The 21,282-nt window shown below is 40.0% G+C and overlaps 1 protein-coding gene across 1 annotated transcript in view; it reads right to left on the bottom strand.

Annotated features, from left to right (window-relative positions):
* Window positions 1-918: 918 nt before the first annotated feature.
* Window positions 919-21,282, bottom strand: part of kcnh1a (potassium voltage-gated channel, subfamily H (eag-related), member 1a) — a 32,752-nt gene continuing 12,388 nt past the window's right edge. Inside the window, exons 7-12 of the mRNA XM_070915523.1 lie at window positions 16,353-16,510; window positions 14,040-14,311; window positions 9,845-10,044; window positions 7,644-7,896; window positions 4,820-5,016; window positions 919-1,788 (exon numbers count right to left, since the gene is read on the bottom strand). Of these exons, the coding sequence (XP_070771624.1) occupies window positions 919-1,788; window positions 4,820-5,016; window positions 7,644-7,896; window positions 9,845-10,044; window positions 14,040-14,311; window positions 16,353-16,510 (1,950 nt within the window). The remainder of the gene's footprint in view (window positions 1,789-4,819; window positions 5,017-7,643; window positions 7,897-9,844; window positions 10,045-14,039; window positions 14,312-16,352; window positions 16,511-21,282) is intronic.

Below are 21,282 nucleotides of genomic sequence, written 5' to 3'. Positions count from 1 at the left end.
ATCAGAACAGTCTGCATCACCAAAGCTAAAAATGCATAGCTCTCATACAATGCATGTATCATGTATGTGATTGTAGTGTTTATATATGACATATAACAAACACTAGATATCGGGAAAGATGGATAACGTGCACACTTGCTGCCACACTAGTTAGCATTGCATTTGTCATCAAGCCCATCCACCCATGGTTTATGGAAATAATAAACTCTGCCGAAAGATGTCTTTGAAAATCTGATTGCTTGCTTGGAGTTATCTGTTGTATAATTCATAATGATCCTGGCAGTTGATATAATAAAAGAGTTCATCAACTACTTGAGGAAATTACTCTGAGGCTGTTTCCACATCTGCAGAGACTGTCCTTTTTCACTGTCATGGTGAAGTAATGTAAATGACTCGCCGTGTGGCCTCCATTAATCAAATACGCACTGTCTGCAATTTGAGGCACACGTCTATTTTATGTGACATGCAAAGAATCTCATACAAATGATTCAATAACAAACCAGTGGGTCATGCTGTTTCTATTGGAGCCTCCCAACAGAGATACGACTATGTTCTTCTGTTGAGACTCGAAATCTGGTGGTAAACAGATTTTGGACTAAAATCAAACCACTCAAGCTATGTTTCCATTATAGTGCGATGGAAAAATAAATCAAACTTATGTACAAACATAGAGCTGTCAGTTTTTATGTAACCTCAGAGCGTTCAGTGTTCCCACACCTAAATCTGGGCTACGGCCTCGCCTTCCCGAGTTAACCAACAGGTGCACCCCTACGATAAAGGCCGGTGTGTCTTAAAGACCACACTGTTGCCTAATCTAAGTGGTGTGCCCAGTGCAGCCTCAGCTATTCAAGTAATCTGGATATTACCGGATTCCAGCTGAGTTCACAGTTAACTGTTGCCTGATGAGTCGTCCGTCCTTCAAGAGAAGATGTCCTCTTTGTCCAGTTCTGGTGAAGCAGGTCTAGAAATGTCAAAAAGAGGCTGCGGAGAGCCAGCACTTGATTTCCTCGCTTTGAGGAGTTGAAGTGCTTCTGTGAGTTGCGCCTCCAGGCCGGACATTCGAACATTCAGGCTCTTGAGGTCGTCCTTCAGCTCCAGCTTGAGCTCCTGAAGCGAGGCCTGAAGCGTTTGCTCTGGGATGGGGTAGAAGGCGTGCCTGGTCTCCGGAGGCTGGACAGGACTTCGGTCCTGGGGCGTCGTGCGAAAGTCACCCACTTTGTCCAGCCGCAGGTCACTTTTGGTGATACCGCTGTCGCATGAGTCTGTCTTCTTTAGAGACATCTGTGATTCATGCACCTTGGTCCGTTCAGGTAAAGTCTCCATGGACTCGGCTTTAGACACTTTGTTCCAGTTGTCGGTTTTGGCCATGGACTCCTTGAAGCGACCCCAGCCTTTGACTTTGAGTGGTTCAGCAGCCCGGCCTCCCACCAAAGAAATGGGAGCTGGTACCTGCAGCTTGGCTTTGTCTGAGGGAGCACAGCTGGTGGGTGTTGAAGATGAAGGCGATGAAGATGAGGGTGTTGCTGGGCTTTCTGTTACTGTGACGATGCTGGTAGTTGTAATGGCCGTATTAGCCATCGGGACGTCCGTGTACGCGGGGCCCTTCTCAATATCATGTTCATCTAGTTCTGGTTTGTCGGTCACCATGCGGGCTTCCTTCTGCTGTCGAAAGCGTTGGAAGAGCTTTCGTACCGGGTGATCTGGTGGCAAGTTCAGAGGGGCTTCATTTTTACGTCTCTGCCGCTCCTCTTCCTCTCGTTTCACATCACTGATCTTTCGGAAGACGATCTACAAGAGAATTTAAAGTTCTTATGACTGAAACACCATCATAATAACCATCAGTTCGTTTTGAATGATCGAAAATATCAGTGTTTGACAGCACACAAGCAAATTATATATTGTAATGCCTCTTCTCAAAGTCAATTTAGTCTCCTGAAGTGAACAAATAATAGTATAAAACCAGCTGTACAGGTGTATCTATCTTATTGAATGTACAGTTTTTACAGCGAGGAAGATTGTTAATGTTTCAAAATGTGTGTGCTTTGTAAATGTCACCTTAAAGAGGCTATTCCCGCGACACAGAGGGAAAGTTCATATCATGCCTCTGGCTTCAGGAGGGTGAAGACACCGTTACTGTAGCTTATCACACAGCTGCTGACGGACAACAGAGTTTTAAGCATTTGTGTTACCAGTTTTCCTTCTGTACGTTTGTGTGCAACATGATGTCTGAAACTTGGTCTTAAAAAACAAACCCAATGAGCCTATGTCATCAATTAAAGGCTGAATAAGTATAATATTCTATATCTTTATGTTCTATAGTTGTTGTTTTATTTTCTTATTTGCTTTCTTGCCGAGAGTTAGATGAGAAGATTGATACCACTCTAATGTCTGTAGGCGGAGCCAGCAGCTGCTTAGCTTAGTTTAGCAAAAAGACTGCAAACAGAGGGAAAAAGCTAGTCTTTCCACCTTCCAGCACCTCTAAAGCTCACTAATAACACGTTACAGTACATCTTGTTTATTTAATCCATACAAAAACCAAAGAACCAACCTCACAGTAACGACAGGACTCCAGGAAGTCACTGCATAGCTTTTTTTCCAGTCTTTATGCTAAGATAAGCTAACAGGCTGCTTTTTATTGCTGCTTCATATTTAGCGTCATGAAAGTGGTATCAATCTTCTCATTACAGCCGGACTGATACTGATATTTGAGAGTTTGAAAAAAAGAAAAGAAAAATCTGATAACATTACATCAGACGATACTTATTTTATATAAACACATAACATAAAAAGCCAATATTAATATGGATCCTTCAGATTTTTTAAAAAAGAATTGTGACCAAGATGCATACTAATGGAGAGATTTTAAAAAATGTACTCGTCAGTTCTCTTCTTGTTTCTAAATCACCTCCAACCTAGTTTGGCGTTTCCGCCCTGCAATTTTTGTTACTTATTGGCCGACATATATGCCGATGTCAATACATCTGCAATAAGCTACTATTGGCAGATATATCAGCGTGCTCGATTTATTGGTTACTTCTCCTCAAACTCTTGGCAAGAAAGAGAATACACGGATTTCCCAAAATGTCAAACTATTTCTTTAACCAAAAGAGTATGGACAGAAAAACTGTTTTATGTTTCAGCTGTTCAGAAAATCCCATTAAAGAATCCCTCTCCGAGTAAATACCTGGCTGATGGAAACAGAGGCTATCTAAAAAAAGAGCTCATGAGACGAGTCAAGTAATTGAACAACCAACTGGAAGTTTTGTGATAGCTCCAAGTTCGGGCATTGTGTTTATTTTTATCACTTTTTGTCATCTGCTCTATTCTCATTCCCGGGCATGTTGCTGAAATGCAATCAACGTTTTTGAAAAGGTAAGACGACATCAATTTTTCTTCTTCTCTCATGACAACACTGTTCTCACAGATTAATCAACTCGAATCCCGAACATGAGCTGGATTTCCCAAGTCGAAAACAGGACCTCACAAGCTCCATTTAAAGGCAGAGTTTGGCTCCTTATTCAATTCATCTCTGTATACATCCAGAAAGTATGGGACCCTGGTGAATTGTGAGTTTAATGCAGCAGATGAGATTGCCTCTTAATATGCAGGCAATTCAATCTCACTTGCACTCTCTTGGGCAGGCTAACCTTATTATGAATGAGGTAATGATTGGTAGCTACACTTGAGTTGTTGATCACAGCTGTTCCTTTCTGAATGAAGGATGTTAAGAGTGGCTTTAACTTATGGTGGCAGTTTAATGGAAATGTGATTTTGTATGAGGTGTAGTATGTGTTGTTTTGTATGAGCTCTGGCTGTGGGGATCTGATATTTAGGAAAATCATGCCCAGTGAGATACTTCTACGTTTGTGTTAATACATTAAGCAAACTTACATTTTCTAATGGATTCAATGTTTATGGCAGCAGCCACATTTTGGGAAATACACCTTTTCATTTTCTTGCCAATGGTTAGATGTTATGATAGATACCATTCTCATATCTGTCCGTTAGATATGACGCTACAGCCAGGAGACAGTTAGCTTACCTGTGTGAGCTTTGCTGTAGCAGGCTAGCTGTTTTCCCCTGCTTTCAGTCTGTGGCGTCATATTTAACTGGCAGGCACAAGAGTGGCAATAAAGCAAATTTCCCAAAATGTCTATTCCTTCACCAGGAGCAGCGGCTGCCGCTGTGGCTAAACAGAGAGGAAAAAAAGCTGTACCTGTAGAAACTGTAGAAAGAAAAGCGGTCACTGTACTCGCCCACGCATATTACTATGTGACCTCAGGGAAGCACAGTGCAGAAACACCACAGCAATTATGACTCGTCACCAAAATAAAAACAGGATGCAGGATGTCCACTTAAAGCTCAAGCTCTTATTAAAAATAAACAGGTCATAGAGTAACAGGTCGAAATGACTTGAAAATCAATTAACTATATTTTGAGGAGCAGAGAAACAATGTGGAAAAGAAAATTCATTGTTAGTGGCGGAGTGCGCTACTCCCCACTAAATTCAAATTACTACCGCCAACTCCTCAGCAAGGTAACCAACTTTACTGTGCCCAGCCCATGTGTGGAAAACAACTTGCGCCGTGTGCAGCATGAAGCCAGATTGCAGTTGTTCAGTTACTGACCTACTTCTTTATTGACTGTAAACAGATACACCGGCTCTTCTGTTGCATTTCTGACAAAGCAGCTGCTCAACGAGAGTTTGCTGTAGTATTAAACTGCACTTGCTGTTCCCACGGCAGAATACTGTGTAAAGCCCAAACAAAGAGTGGATTGTAACTCGTTCTTTCTTGGTGCTATTTGAAGAGTCACTCACCCTCTTTCGCAGGTTGTAAGTGAGCAGCAGATTTCTTGAGAAGTGGTTGGAAAACGCTGTGTAGAACTCCAGCACTTTCTGCAGAGCATCACGTTTAATGACGTGGAGGTCACAGTAGGTCAGAGCTCGGACGTTGGCACAGGCTTGAGCGAGAGTCACCTCTTTCCAGAAAACATCTCCAAATACATCTCCCTTACCTGCAGAGAGGGGACACTGTTTAAACCAGGTCATTCTTCCTAAATGTTTGCTCTTTAAGGTACAGAAATAGAGAAATACATTACATGTTGATTCTGTACCTCTTTTATAAAGGGCTTGTAAGTTGTAACGAATGGCTTTAATAATGGTTGCTAAATCATTTACTTTATAGATCAGTTATACGCCTTTTATGAGAACAGATTTTGGGTTGCCAGGTTGTGAAAATTCCCATTTGCAGTTCTTAAAGCAGGTCTCTTTTTCTGCCTAAAATTACCCCCCCTCTAAGTTATAATTGTTGAAAATACTGTTCATTGATAAAAACTTTAAAATGTCCTTTTATCTGCATACAACTACATTGTAGTGTGTCATAAACCATTTATTAAATGCGTATACTGTATCGTGCTATAGTGTTACCAGTGTCATCAATCCCCTCCAACGGACTGTTTGCACTATTCATTATAGCTTTTAAACTTTCTAATTTAAGAAACACAAGTATGTGCTCAACATGCATGTGTCATTTGTGCAGCACAGTCACAGCTGACCAAACCAGTGAGTCATGTAGAGAACTATTTTAAGTTTGAAAGGCTAATTGTGGCCATAAAACAGGTATGGACCATGAAGTGTTATGACTCAATATAATCAACATCAAAATCAGTAACTGAAAACGTCTGATAACTTCTTTGAACCACAGGATGAAAATGCAGCATATCCAGATGATAACATTTAGAGCTACTGTAGTAGTAGAGTAGTCTGAGGGATGAGAAGTCAAACAGCACCAGTCTGAGGATTCGATGAGATGTTCGGTCTTGTTTGCAGGTGTACTTTACATGTTGTTTCTGTTCTACAGTTCCATTAGCTTAATGAGAATTTGATTCATCGTAGTAACTTGTTTATCACTTCGGGCTCCATTACAGTCTCCATCCGGGTCAATGGTATTAGCTTGACAGCATATTGATTGTTGCAAAGAGGAACCGATAGCAGCTTATTGACGGAAAAAACAGTCAAGATCGTGTCGCTGGGCCTGCCAGAGCATGCCATCAATTATTCACTAAATCAATCATTAGGTAAATTAAAAGGTTTTAAAAAGCAAATACTCTGCTGAGATTTAACCGGGCCAGTATAAGCGAGGAACATTATCCTTTTTTCTGTAGCATCCTTCCTTCGATCACATCAAGGTGCAATGGAAGAGGATCTGGGCTCACAAATTGCTCCGGTTCATTCCTTATCAGTATGCATTAAGCATGGGTTACGACAGTTTACAGTACTTCATAGAGCGTGCAAATTGTACCCAGGAGTGCACTCAGAATCATCTCTGATCATGTGGTACATCATAATCACTGTGGGAAAAAATATTTCTGCAAATCAGCAGCCTATGTACAAAGTATGCAATTAAATGAAAATTACTTTTAAGAATTTGATTCACAGATATTAAACCCGCAATAACAGATTTCTTTGGCCACTTGGGGGCAGCGGAACACGGAGAAACATTATCATTCACTTGGAGTCGTGTTTGCTGGCAAAAATAAGTCTCTTTTAGCTCTGGTTTTGGTCTCCTCCAACTCCTTTGGGAAATATGTTTAGCTGCTAAATGCTCCACTATGTTTAACAGCTAGTCTCTAACTGTGTCTGCTGTTTGGTGCTGAGCAGGTAGCGTAAAGTGGGTTTTTACAGTTCAAGCGTTCAAACGTCTGTAATGTCATGTGAAGGAATCTTCTCCCTCCTGTACTTTTTTCTCCTAATATTATATTATATTTATTTATGGGGACTGGAGCTGCAACAATTGACCTATTATTCGTTTAGTTGATCTAAAGAAAATTAAATCGGCAACTAATACTTGCTTCTGTTTCAGTAACTTTTCAAGCAAAAGTGCAAAATATCTGCAGATTCCAGCTTCTCAAATGTGAGAATTTGGGTTGTTTTGGGTTTTGAACTGTTGGTTGGACATGACAAGCAATTTGAAGACTTCACTTTGGACTCTGGGAAATTGTGACAACATTTTCTAGACCAAACAATTAATTGATTATGCGAGAAAATAATCGTCAAATTAATCAGATTAATCAGGCTTTTGTGTAATGTAAAGGTGATGTACTTAAAATACAGACCACTGTTCAAAATATGTGTCATTCTTTATAGGAATTGTGGTTTTCGTCGGATTAAAACTGAGATCAAGTTGAAAAAGTCAAACCGTATTCAAAAGGTTACTGAGAGGATTTTGTGTCTGTGACAAACAAATTCTCGTCCAAATCCTGAGTTCATGACTCAGCAGATGACAGACGATCCCCAAACAGCTCTTTTCACTGCAGTCAGACACAGTGTGTAAAGTGCTGCTACACAGAAAGCAAAAAGGAGGATCTTAAGTATATTGTCTAACAAAAACATTTTGTTACTATGATGCTAAACCCTTGGTTCTCTGTCACATTTTGTAAAGCTTTAGAAATCTTGACAACGTGAGTAGATGTGGGGCAGGTCCTTTGACAGTTGGGGGAATGGGAAGCCTTGACCGCCTCTTTCATGAAATAAACATGAGTCGTGAATTCATTCCATTATTATGTCAAAATGTCAAAATCTGTGTAATTTGGTGAAAAAAAGATATACATCAGGACTTGTGAAAAGTTTATTGTCAACTCACCTAAAATGGCCACAACCTCGTCATCCTGAATGACCTCCAGTGATCCCGACACCACAAAACAGAGGCTGTCCACACTTTCACCAGCGTGGTATATCAGATCGCCAGGGGCACAGTGGATGGTTTGAAACTCCATGGCCAACGCTCTGAGACATCCATCGCTGGCAAGCCGGAAAGCCGGGTGCTCTTTAAAAACCTTCCGGTTGAGATGAACACAAATATCTGCTCTCATGTCCTTTGGACAAATCTGCAACACCTGGTGAGAACCAAGAGTAGAGAGAAGAGAAGAGCTGTAGCTCAAAGGAAGGTCATAAATTGTTGCCATCACTTGACCGAGAAACATGGCAGACAACACGTTGACCACACCTTGCCGTCTTTTCCCAATATGAGACGGTTCCACTTGACCTACTTGGCTATATTTAAGTAGGTGTGAGGTAAATCTCCCTGCCGAGAGGTGGATATACGCCGTATATCTGCATAAACGCACCACTACACCTCTGCGGCGCTGCCACTCAGCCTTGCTGCCAATTTGTCCCAGTAGCCCAATGTAAAGTCTATGTGCTGAGCGGGAACGAGCAGGCAGGTTCAGCAGGAGAAACATGTGCATGTGTAGTGGGCCACACAACGCAAGAGCAAACCTGAAAGCTAGAAAACCTTTTTGGCTTATGTGATGAGACATACTACAGTGGATAAAACCAGGAAGTGTTGCACCTGACAATAATGTTTGTTCCTCAAATTTGTCGGGTTTGGCTGATGTTGTGTAGTCTGAATTCAGCATTATTCAACACCCAAGACTTGGTCTAGTGTAAATAAACAGATGCTTTGCCTCTGAAAAGAACTGAAAAGTAAAGATTTCACTTTCTCACAGAGAGCATAGATATTCACACATCTGTAAAAAGACCATGGCCTGGCGTAAAATGTATATATATTTCTTTTTTTCTTTTTTACAATCCTAAAGAGAAGAAAAGTCATTAAAAGAAGCTGTTTCAAAGCTATATGCAGCTTAATAATGTTAAAGTCTGTCTGTGATACTTGGACATGTTTTTCCAGTACATTCCAGGAACTGAGATTTTACAGTTGACTACTTTTTATTTTATGCTGTTCATGCATGTTATATTGTTTATGATTTTGAAAGTCCCTAAAACAAATGTACTCTAAAGTCTTTGATTACTTTTCTGCAGTATCAGCCTCCAAGTTCTTCAGAAGTTAGTATTATTGTTCTCAAAAAATCAATTATCTGTCTCTAAAAAGCCTAGTTTTTGGAGTTTCTTGTTTTTCAGTAGCTTTGGGAAATACTTCACTAGGAGTCGACTTATCTATGGGTTGGGACGGAATATGTCCAGTGTCAATTATGTTTGATGGAGGAGTTTCACATGAAGGTCACATGGAAGTTGCTACCAGCTCAGAGTCCAGCCGCCTCTCTGCTGAGTGTCACTGAGAGGCAGCATGTTGTTCAAGTACACCTAATCAACAGGATGCCAGGCCGTCACAGGGCTCTGCCTTTAAAACAAATCTCTTTGAAGATGAATGTCAGGCAGAGAGGGATTATGTGCCATTTTTAGACCCTTTAGTGTGGCCTGAAGCCAGACAAATAAATAATACAGAGATGCAGTGCAAGCTTAACATATAAAGGACACAATAAGTAGATAAGTACAAATTAACCATTAGGGCTCACAGGTTTTCCAAGTGTCAAAATCCCTGCCTTATTAGAAGTTGTGTTTCTAATTTGAGGTGAAATAATACAACTTCCTCCATGATTGGATTTTGGACAGGTGGATTTAAATATGATGCAGTGATATGAATGCTTTCTGGCTTCAAATTAATCAGAGTGGCACCAGTTCAGTCTATCTGCTTCCAGCTTTAAATGCTTAATTTCCACACACTCAAATCATTTTAGCATCATCGGAATTCAGTAGGATGGCAGGCGGTAACTGTCGATTACTGTGCCATAAACGCCATACCACTGTCTGCTTTTGATAATAGGCTGCTGTATTTAGCCACAGAATAACAACAACAACAAACCAACAATGAAAAGCGACTTTTATATGTAGTGTAGTGTTCAGGGAGCATCAATGGCATAGGTTTGGTGGGGGAAATCCATTTTTTTGGTTTCTCAACCAACAACAAAAACAACAAAAAACAATGTGAATACCAGTAATCACACGCTATAGGAGTGCCATTAAAGATGACACAGTGTGACATACCTTTTCAGTGTCTATACCCCGTGACATGGACCAAGTGGAGGCAATGTAATCCATAACTCTTTCACTCAAGCCCTTGGGCACCTGGTAGAGCTTGAGGAAGTCCCGCACACTGTTAATCATCTCATGGTATCGATTCGTGTTGGCGTACATCTGCTGGAAGATTGTTGTCACGTTACCAAAGATGGTGGCGTAAAGAAGGGCTGGGAAAATACAGAGAAAACGAGAAGGGAAAAGTTTAATTTAAGTTAACAGAAAATAGGAAGCATTATCTGAGATTATGTGTTGGCCTTGAAGAAGAACACTGTTTGGGACGGGGGGGGGGGGGGGGGGGGGGGGGGGTTTATTGTACGGTTTGCTGTTGAAGCTGATACATATGGGTATCGACCAAGTTTCTATTGCTTGTATGGACTTGACCTAATGAGGAAAATCGTGTGCTCAAAAAAATCAATAAAATAAATCTGTGAAAACACAAACAATCGTCCATTTACAGATCTGATAGGCACTGGTCTGGTCATGACATTTATAACAGGGATTTAGTGTTTGGATGGTGCTTTTGTGTTTAGGTTTTTAAGATTTCGATTTGAGATCATCCTGCAGGTTTTGAAAGATTTATTAAACATAGGAAAACATAATACAGCACGAGATTTTAAGATTAACCATGAAAATCTCCAAAGCTGCATTTACAAACTCAAAAAATCTGCAAATCAGGGTTTACAAGGACATAAAAATCTCCATGGTAGGTTTTAAAAAAGACCAAAAAAAAGCTCCAAACCTGTATTTACAAGCACAAAAACATCTCCACATCGGGAATTACATGGACATAAAAATCTCCAATACCTGGTTTATGAGGACACACAAATCCCCAGAACCTGGTTTGAGCACAAAAATCTCCAAGACTATTTTTAAGGGCATACAAATCTCAAAAAACGTGGTTTATGAGGACATAAAAATATCCCACACTGGCCACAGAAAGTTCCTGCCTGACAGTGCTGGCTTTTATATACACTACATCACATGATGTATCAGATCAAATGTGCCTTAAGACTTAATATTGTTTTATGTGGTGAGCACTTTAATCAATCAGGTGAGACATTAACAATTACCACTCATCATTGCCTCCAAATATAATCAACAAAATTGTCGCCAAAAGGGAAAGAAAATAATTACCTCTTTGTATTGAGTGTGTGTGTAACCATCCATCCCCAAGCAGTTACGTCCTACTAAATAAGGATATTTTTTTCTTAACTCGTCTTCTGATAGAAGAATTAAAGAAAAGGAAAAGAAAGAGTATAGCGGCACATCTCTGAGGTGGTTGGATGGTTGAACTGGTGCAACAGCTGGCGTGTGTGCGTGGATCAAAGCCATCAGATGTCTGCTCTGTGTGTGTAGTGTTCTCTTGGCAATGGAGCCCTAATTAGCCCTGCTAGAAGGGACGGAGGGGAAACATGCCAGCCACACATTTCAATTATCCTCAGATGATGACAGTAACCTGTGCATGCGTTTGAGTGTGTTTGTTTATTTCACAGCGCACAATCAAAGTGTTGAAAAACTGCACAGGGAATAATACTAATTAAAAAGTGCTCAAAACACCTCAAGGATAACCACAACTTTAATCCTTTCATCCCCATCGCTCATTTGTGCAGCCATGTTATCAAGCGTTGCAGTATGATATTCTTTATCGCCTAAACACAAAGAATATGCTCCTGGTTGTAACATATTCTCAGTGCTGCACATTTGCAGGCATCAAAATCAGCATGTTAACAGATCGAGAAAGGTTTTAAAAAAGGTTTGAGCCTATTAAATCTAAGATGATCTGATGTTCGTCTCCTTTTGAAGTTGCTAAAGTTTTGGGATGACTGCTACCTCGAGCCTGAGCACAGATGGCAGCGCTCACTTCTCTGATAAGCAGAAAAATGCTGTAACAAAGGAAACTCAATCGTTCCCTGTGGAACGGAGCTTCATCTAGTCCCCAACATCGCTCTTTACTTGCTGACGTACACAACTTTGTTGCAGGGTTGCTCTGCACCCAACAGCTGGCTTGTTTGAAGGTAGTTAAAAGACAGTTGTCAGAAACTCAAGCCCCAGGCCAATAGTTGCTATAGAAACAGGACATATGTATAGTGCCCCCCTTCCCTGTGCCACCCCCCCCAAATCCCCCGTCACACTGTGATCTTCTACTGCCAGCACAGATCCAGCGCTGGTGGTAAAAATAGAACAGTATCAGGGCATCCATATTTCATAGAGAACAGCCATGGACTACAGTAGATTGCATCTACAACAATCCTCCTGAGGCGGTGTGGTTTTTAGATATTTACGCTGTAAGATGATTTGTATCTCACAATGAAAAATTTAGACAAGTCTGCAGATGAGTTTTGCGAGTTCCCCTGTGAGTGTATTCATAAACCTGAACAGCCAAGAGATAGAGAGAGGTGGAGGGGACAATCATGCTCTCGCCTCAGGGTTGAGATTGTGGCTGAAAAAAGTACAACGGAGGTGAGGAGTGATTGCAGAGGGATCGCGGGGAGCACTGTGCTAAATTGATGCGGCGGTGTCAGTTATTGCTTCGAGGTGTTGCTCTCCGCGTGCAGTTACACATAATGGCACTGCACTGTACATGGTATTATGAGCCACACAAGCAGAAGATACCTTATAAATGTTTAATATTGAGATGTGGAAAGAAGGGCATGCTGTGTAAATCTGCCTCCTTTTTTTATCAGATTAGATGTTTTGTTAGTTAGTAACGGAAGGTTTCTTAACTAAATTATAATCAAGTTCTTTGTTATTTATGTCTACAGCAAAACTGGATAATTCTGTGTGTTGGTAAACCACAACCCTAACCCTAGGTGACATAAATAGACATTGTTCCTACTGTTAATGTCATATTTTACCTATCTTTTTCAGATATTCATGTATATAATGGCTGTTTTGTTCTGATTTATGACTCATATGTTTCAGTGTACCAAAAGAGGCTTACAAATTGCCAGTAAGGCACAACATTCCTTAAAAAATGCTCCACTAAACTCCAGCCTCTGAGGAATAGCCTTCTTTTTCACTGTTACAGCTGTGTTTTATTTGTTTGAGGCACTTCAGAAATACTGGAAACTTGTGTGAGTGATGCATCACGCTCCAGAAAATCTCAATAATTCAGCACAATATTACACAACAGACTGAGGTAATTAGTCCAATGTAGGAAGGAACAACAGAGCTGCTGCTATACTGTTTTAAATTGGACTGACTGGAGTTGATAGGACTGAAAAAGAAATTGGTGAAAGTCATACACAAGTTTTGAAAACAATTTGGAACTCAGAGATAATTTGTAATTGTATGAATGTGTAATATACATTGATACTGTATAGTGTATCATTGTATTTTGGTCTATACCACTTAGGGAATGTTGAGAATGGGGATGCCATCTTTGTGTGCCAGACCCAGAAAAATAGCGGCATCCGTGAAAAATAGCCACACAAAAATTGCCCAGTGCCGTACAGATTACTTGCAGGGCCAGTCGGTAAACTATGGTAGCTGCCGGGCAAATCCATAACATGCTAAGGAGCCTGGAACATGCTAGCACTAATAATAATGATCATAATAATACTGTGCCGTTTACTCCCCCTGGCATTTTGTTCTCAGGATTAGACATAATTTCATTCGATAAAGAGTTATTGAAGGGGGATTATGTCTTTTTTTCCTTTTTAAAATGCGGGGGGGGGGGGGGGGGGGTTCTCATCTTTTTCAAATTCACAAAATGTCAAGTTTTTGAAATTTAGTAAGATATTAACTATGCAACAACCATTATCAACAAATTTTCACATCGAAATGCAGCCACATTCCCCTCCTTGAACACTGATGTCAGAAGTCACACGTGTATTGTTGTATATGATGTGTGTGAGTGCAGGTTATGATAGAGCAGGTACATGAGAGTGTAGGTTAAATAAAAATCACAGTAGTTTAGTATAGTCAGTAGTTCTGGCACTGAAATATATTCACCCTGTGCAGCATATTCTAAGTTACAGGAGAGTTAGAAATATTGCTCATCTAATCATCTGTGAAGTTCTATTTTCTGAACTTTGATGGCTCTATTTATAATTCATTTATTCACCCACCTTAGTGGAGTGTGGCTTTAAAGAGCATAGTTAAACTTCTCATGTTTCATGTATCTGCCACATTGGATGGAAGATAAAACGCCTCCACTCACATCCAATCATCATCATGGCCACGGCAAAGATTTTCTCTACGTCTGTCGTCGGGGCGATGTTCCCGAAGCCGATGCTCGTCAGGCTGGTCATGGTGAAGTACAAGGAAGTGATGTAGACAGAGTGCTTGTTCGGCCCGCCCTCCCACTTCCCTGAGCCGCTGGCGTTGAAGCGGTACGGTGTGCCCACCGTCTCAGCCAGGATGTAGAGCCAGCTGTCCATGCGCACGATGTTGGTTTCTTCATCGATAACCTCGTAGTCACCGATGCTGTACCTGGTACCGATGTGGAGAGGCAGAAATGGACAGGAAACACAGGAAATAAACAATCAGTTACGTATTAGCCACTGCAATTCAAACTTACAGACTGTTAGATTGTATTTTGAATTGTATCGAACAGTTGTAGTGAGGAACTGAAAATGTGTTGCATGCTTTGTAGGTTTAAATCAAGACTAAGAGTCTGTGGCCATGCTAGCAGCTCTGTACTGTAGACACAGTGGTGCTTCAAGCTAAATGCTAACATCAGCACGCTAACATGCTCACAATGACAATGCTAACATGATGATGTTTAGCAGGTATAATGTTTTGTCATGTTCCCCATCTTGGTTTAGCATGTGAGCATGCTAATATTGTTAATTAGCACTAAACACAAAGTACACTGACGCTGATAGGAATCTGATATTTCATCAGTGTTTTTTTTTTTTGTTTTATCCTAAATTGTTTGTGTAATTGTTTACAGACGGGAAAGAAAAATTCAATACAGAATGAGTTGGCTGTTTACATATGTTGGAGAAAGCCTTGGAGAAGAAAACAATCCTTCAGAATATAAATTAGGTGAATCTGATGACGCAGCAAACATCAGCTTGCTGTTTTTCTTCCTCCTTTCTGTTTCTGAATGCGCGTTGATGTGGTGAACATTCAAAAGGAAATGCTCATATCTGTTGTGTAACGCATCGGTCCAACCTTTTTTTCTTGTGACCCTTCATCACAGGAGACACGTCTCTCGGCTGTAAGCGTTTTTTCCCTCATCAGGCTGTTTCATTTGAATCGTTTTTAGAGGCCTGAGGAGGTAAAACTGAACAGCATTTCAAAGGAGAAAATCCAAAGAATTTTGTGTAACATGTTTTAGATTTACTCATTTGTTACCCTGGTGATCATGATTGACGATGGTTTAACTTTTCACAACTCAACGCCGCGGATTGGCGTGTGACCATGGCAACCACAGGCACCACACTGAGGGAAACGATACAGGAGCTAATTTTTATTGGTTTTGAAGCAACACTAGCTTCATTCAGGTTCATTATACTGTCTGGGCCAATAAACAATGTTTATGATATTGGTTAGAGCCTCTTGTGGGGTCCCAACTCCTCAGTTTGTGAATCACGAGTATAACATTGTTTGAAATGTTGCATATTAACATTGTTGAAATCCTGCAGATGGACATATTGTCCTGGTTGGTGTTTTCTTTGATTATGAATATATTAATAGAGGATGTCTTGTAATCCTATGAGTGTTTGTCATGACATGAAAAGAGTGTGTACATGGAAATGTGTAAAAGTAGTTATTTTGTAGTTGGAGATAAGTCATAACGTAAACGTAAAAGAACACATGCAAAGAAAAAATCGGTGTTCAGCATCAAGTATCAAACATATTTTCCCTGTTTTTATGTATTCAGGACATTAAGTTGTCATAATGGCATCTGTGTCAGTCTGTGTGTGTGTGTGTGTGTGTGTGTGTGTGTGTGTGTGTGTTTAGACGTTCTCATAAACATAATAAATCAAGCACAACACATGATGGAAACTTAATGCTTCCACCGCACTTGCCCCCCTGTAGAGTAGATGATCTGATTAGACCACGCTCCATAAATTTGCATATTAATGAGGAAAAACGAATTCTCTTGAAACCACTATAACTCTGTCTGGCTTTAAGGTACGAAAAACATACAGTTTTAATGCGTGAAAACAAGCATGTTGACAAAAAGTAACTGCTAATTACTGCATTAATTAGCTTAATCAATGGCCTCATTATATTAATTGGCTCTGCTATTAATGTATCACAGTGCTGGCAGAACGTAGCAGTATCAGAATGTGTTATGAAATTTACATGCATATGTAAGTACAGTAACTCCAAAAATGTCTGTTTTTATTCCCTTTTTGACAATTGTATTAATGAAAATTAGAAATCCTGATTGGAATATATATTCTGTATATAATATATTGTATGTAATGGCAGGAGAACATGCATGGAGATTGTTTTATGAACGTTAACAAGTGAAAAGCAACAATAAATTAATAAAAAATAAATGTCATGAACGCACCAAATGCAGGCCAGCCAGTGAGCGGCCAGTCCAAAGACACACACCAGCAGGACCAGTACAGCCGCCCCGTACTCGATGTAGTGATCCAGTTTACGGGCAACCCGACCCAGACGGAGAAGCCGGACCACCTTCAGTGAGCTGAACAGACTGCTGATCCCCTGAAACAGGAACGAGACAGAAAGAGAGGCAGACATCAGAAACAATATTTATAGAAGACAAAAAGAATTATTTGCTAGTTAAAAATGTAGTTATTTATGTTTTTATTATTCTGTTTTCCTATCAACCTCTTTGTGTGTCTTTATGTTGTTTTTGTTTCGTGATTCACGAGTGACCCGTTTCCCATTGTGATTAATTAAGTGCTCACCGGATAAAATTAACTTTGATAGCTCTTCATTTAAAAGAAAATACTGTGCAACATCTAATATGTTTTTGCTTTGTAATGAATCTAAATTTCAAAACTTTTGATCTAGCAAACTTCAGTATAAGGTGACAAAACGTTAACCATCTGCCTCAGAAAAGCTCTCACTCTAAATGATCTTTTTTAATCACATAAAAGTAGCAATGAAACCCACTGTGAACATAAAGTATGATGAGGTGATGTACTCCGACTTCCACATCAGACATTAACATTATAACGCTATGAAGAACCGCTATGAAACAAGCACTTTAAAGCATTTTAAAGAATCAACATGAAAGCATGTGAACCTAAAGTGCTACAGTACATGTGACATGACGATAACAGCAAACACAGAATGTACAAACAAGACAAGGAAAAACACAAGATTCAAAGTGTTAACATATGCCGAGCTGATTTTAAAAACATTCCTGAGCAACAAGATGAAATTTTACAACTTCTAGCGGTTACATAACAGCAGCAGCTAAATGTCTACTCAGCTTAACTGTATATTGAAACACCCACTCAGTGATTCAAACAGACAATCCCATCAGTTTACTGGTAGTATTCTGTGTGTGTGTGTGTGTGTGTGTGTGTGTGTGTGTGTGTGTGTATGTGTGTGTGTGTGTGTGTGTGTTGGGAGGAGTATTGATTTTGCTAATGTGCTGTGGTCTGCAATCTGAGTACAACTGCAGCGCTCGCTGTCACTTGATCTGATCAAGCTGCCTGCCAGACACCTCAGCTTCTCCGAAATCACCTTACAGACCTGAGCTCCAGCACAATTAAATTATCAGTGCAATCGTGCTTTTTAGTTCTGCTGCAAACTCTACAAACACTGAGTTGGGAGAAAAGTTGATCACTGAATAGATATAAAAGACTTTTTTATTAAAAGGGATAGTGGGACGTTTTGGCAAATATGCTTATTTGCTTTCTTGCCGACAGTTAGATGAGCCTCTCATGTGTGTACGCTAAATGAGAAACTAGAGCCAGCAGCGGATTAGCTTAGCTTAGCATTACTGGAAACAGGGGGAAACAAAGTAAAAAAATACACTATCCGGCTCATTGGTTAACACAAATGTGTCATTTGTTTAATTTGGACGCAAAAAGAAATGAAACAACAATTTGTGGTTTTACAGGAGATGCTAGCTGTTTCCTCTGTTAACAGTCTTTAAAGCTAAATTAGGTTAAATGGGCCTGAATTGAAAATCTGGGAAGTTGCAATGATGTAAGTGGTGAGCTTCTTATTGGCCACCGGACGCCCCTGCTTATTCATTTTCTTGTCCAGAGTGAGATGAGAAGATTGATGCCATATTTTTAGTTTCAAGTTTTAGTTGAAAGACTTTATTCTACTACGCACCTGTCTACCAGATGTGTATTTGACAATATTCAGTTTAGTAACAACACATTCGACGACAAGGTACATGTACTATCAAAAAACATTTCTGAGCATTGGCTTTTTAGTTAAATTTATTATTGAATTTTCAAAAACCTTTGGAAAGGAGATATCTGCGTTTTTTCAGATGTATCTTTCTCTCTCATTCTCTCATTCAGTCATGATAAAAGGTGACTTTTGCTCAATAAAATAAGTAAGTGATCAACAGTTCGCAGGATGTTTTTGGTTCTTTCATAGTCTTTCATAGTTTTTGATTTGACGCGGCTATCTTTCTGCACTGCAAGAACTTAATTCTTAAATTCTTAGTAATTTCAGGTTTCATAAGCTGACGTGTTCTACAATGTCCAATATTAAAAGATCATTATGAAAAGTCATAGATTTCAGCTTCTGACACCCAATGTGGTCGCTAAAAAGAAAAAGATGATTCTTATAATGCACAGCACACTAGCTCCTTTTATTAAAGCATCTTTTCAATGCCAGGATGACTTTTATTTTTTATTTATTTTAACTGTATCACGTTGTCGCAGTCGATTTGTCAGAAATGACGTGTTACTGCTGACGTGAGGACTGAATCAGCTCTCATGCAGCTTTAACGACGGCGTTATTCATTTTCAAATTGTAGAACACAATCCGATCGTTCTCATCTGCTGGCAATGAAAAGCTTTAGCAGGGTAGGGGGGGGGGGGGGGGGGAAGACAAGCACCACAAATCTTAACTTGCCTTCTGCGACATTTATTTCATGCATCGATGCCTCTGCTGTTGTACTCTAATCGAGCACTACTGCTGAAACGTCGATGTGAGAACAAACTTCACAGGAAACGTGTACGACTATTGTTGTCAAAGCTTCACGGAGAGTTTATGTTACATGTTTGTCAGGTGGGCATGTGTGTCTACAAGTGAAATAAAACAAAAACAAAACTGTTCATTATCATATTCTAATCAAACTGAAGCCTACTTGAGTGACAGCTCGGTGGTTCCAATTCTTCCCATCACGTCCCATGCATGAATACAGGCAGAAGAGGAGGAGGGGGGGCATGCAAACAGAACGGAGGGATGAAAAAGAAGAAAAACAAAAAACGAAGCACAAGTAAGAGAGAAGACACTTGATCAGTAGTAAGCGATGAATAAACACGAGAAAAATCGATATTCAATAGAGGTTTTAACATAAAAAGAAAGAAAAAACAACCTTATCTGTGTTTGTAAAGCATGTGCAGTGTGACCGAAGCTGAGCATGCACTGAGAGCTCCTTTACTTTGTCAGCTTTTTGCTGAAACACTTGGTACAGCAACATGAAGTGGTTCGTTTGTTGTTGTTTTGGGTTATCAGTCATTAGAAACTGAAATGACACAATGACTATGAGGTTGAGTCAGTCTCGAGGTGACGTACGGCGCTTTAAGATTGCCAAGAATAACTTTGACAGCCGCTCCTCGTTAATGATCTTCCCTTCCCTATTTGGAAACCTGTTGGGAAAAACAGCCATCAAAGTTATTCATGTCAGTCGTTAAGGTCTGTGGCAGCAGCAAGATGTTTCGGCGCCGGTTTAATAACACGGGCAATTGTTTACTCGCTCTCATTTACCCTCGCCATGGACTGCCTCAAACAATTTGGAGCGAATTGGAGTCACTGAGTTGTTGCAGAGACACACTGGAAGATGATCCTGGAAGTGGACGGTCAAAGCCTTGTTGCAGGTTTACAGCCAACAAGTAAATAACCTCATCATGGGCATAATGTACATTTGAGCCTCACGGTAAATATAGATCTGCAACTCTGCAAAGTCTATAAAATGTTCTTCACAATTGTACATTCATATTATCAATTAGTGCTCTAGTAGTGCTGTGGAGACAATACATATTCCTGTTAATGGTTTCACATTATTGCACTGATCTACAGGTGGCAGTACTGTGCCAAGATATGTAGCAATGCACCAGCAAAGAAGAAGGTAAACTCAAACAATGCAGATTTCAGGTTTTGTAAATGTTTTATGAGGAAAGAAATGCATTCATAATGTTTGTTAGACCTCAAGGACACACACAAAGCTTTTCGTTGAGTAACAGTGAATGTACTTTTGTTTGTTCACAAGAAAACTCTAAAGGGCACCTTTAATCAACAAATGATAATGCACAGTGAAAAATGCACAACATGATTTCCCTGAGCTCAAATTGACATCTTTAAATAGTTTGTTTTGTCCAACAAACAGTCCAAAATGTAAAGATACTCAGGTTACTATCAAACAAGGCTCAGTAAAACAGCAGATATTCACATTTGTGAAGCTGTAACAAGAGAATTTGTGACATTATTTGCTTATTCAAACAATGAATCAATTATCTAAATTGTTGCCAATTAATCGACTAATTTCAGATTTCAGACACAGCCTGTGTTCATCAGCTATACGCACGCAATACTTCATTCTTTTTTGGTTTGGTTTTTTTCTTGAAAATACTAAAAAGATCAAATAACACCAGCGTTGTCTGTAAAATCACAAAAGCTTGTTGTTTTTCCCTTCTGCTGACCCCTGACTGATTCTGCTCCGGCCACTTGAACTTGTCAGCGTTTAGGATGCTGAAGCGTTGAAAGACTAGAAAGGACCAAAATGCTGGACCTGCAAATACAACTCGGTGCTCACGGCAAACCAACAAGCCTCTTTTTTAAAGCATTACCACAGCATGTAAGATTACCTTGTACTGTATGTGCTGCCCGACGCCCCCCGAGAGCCAACAAACACTGTGCTGTGTGTGTGTGATGCACAGCAGCTGTAAATGCTATCACAGCATTTTACACAGCCACGTTGTCGCAGTAACACACACATCATGAGACGTGACTCATATAAACACACGCAGGCACACACAAACACACACAATGATGCATTATTATAATGAAAACCGGAAAGTGCAGGATCCTGAGGCTCCACTTAATCAATGTGTGTGTGTTTGTGTGTGTGTTGGAAGAATAAAAACAGGGATCTCCAGGAACATTTGGTTTTTGAAGTATTCTGTGCAGTTATTTCTTCTCCTCAGTGAAACAAATGCAGGTATGCAAAGTTTTGTCATAACTGAACAACATTTATCCAGTTAAAAGTGACCCGACTCAAACTGCTCGTCTGGTAACATAACATGCACTCAGTCTTAATCACAGCACGTTTTCCC

This window comes from Enoplosus armatus, chromosome 12, assembly GCF_043641665.1.
Source record: "Enoplosus armatus isolate fEnoArm2 chromosome 12, fEnoArm2.hap1, whole genome shotgun sequence".
NCBI classification, from domain to species: Eukaryota; Metazoa; Chordata; class Actinopteri; order Centrarchiformes; family Enoplosidae; genus Enoplosus; species Enoplosus armatus.
Note: the sequence above shows the minus strand (reverse complement) of the source record. Positions and strands in the feature narration are given on the sequence as shown.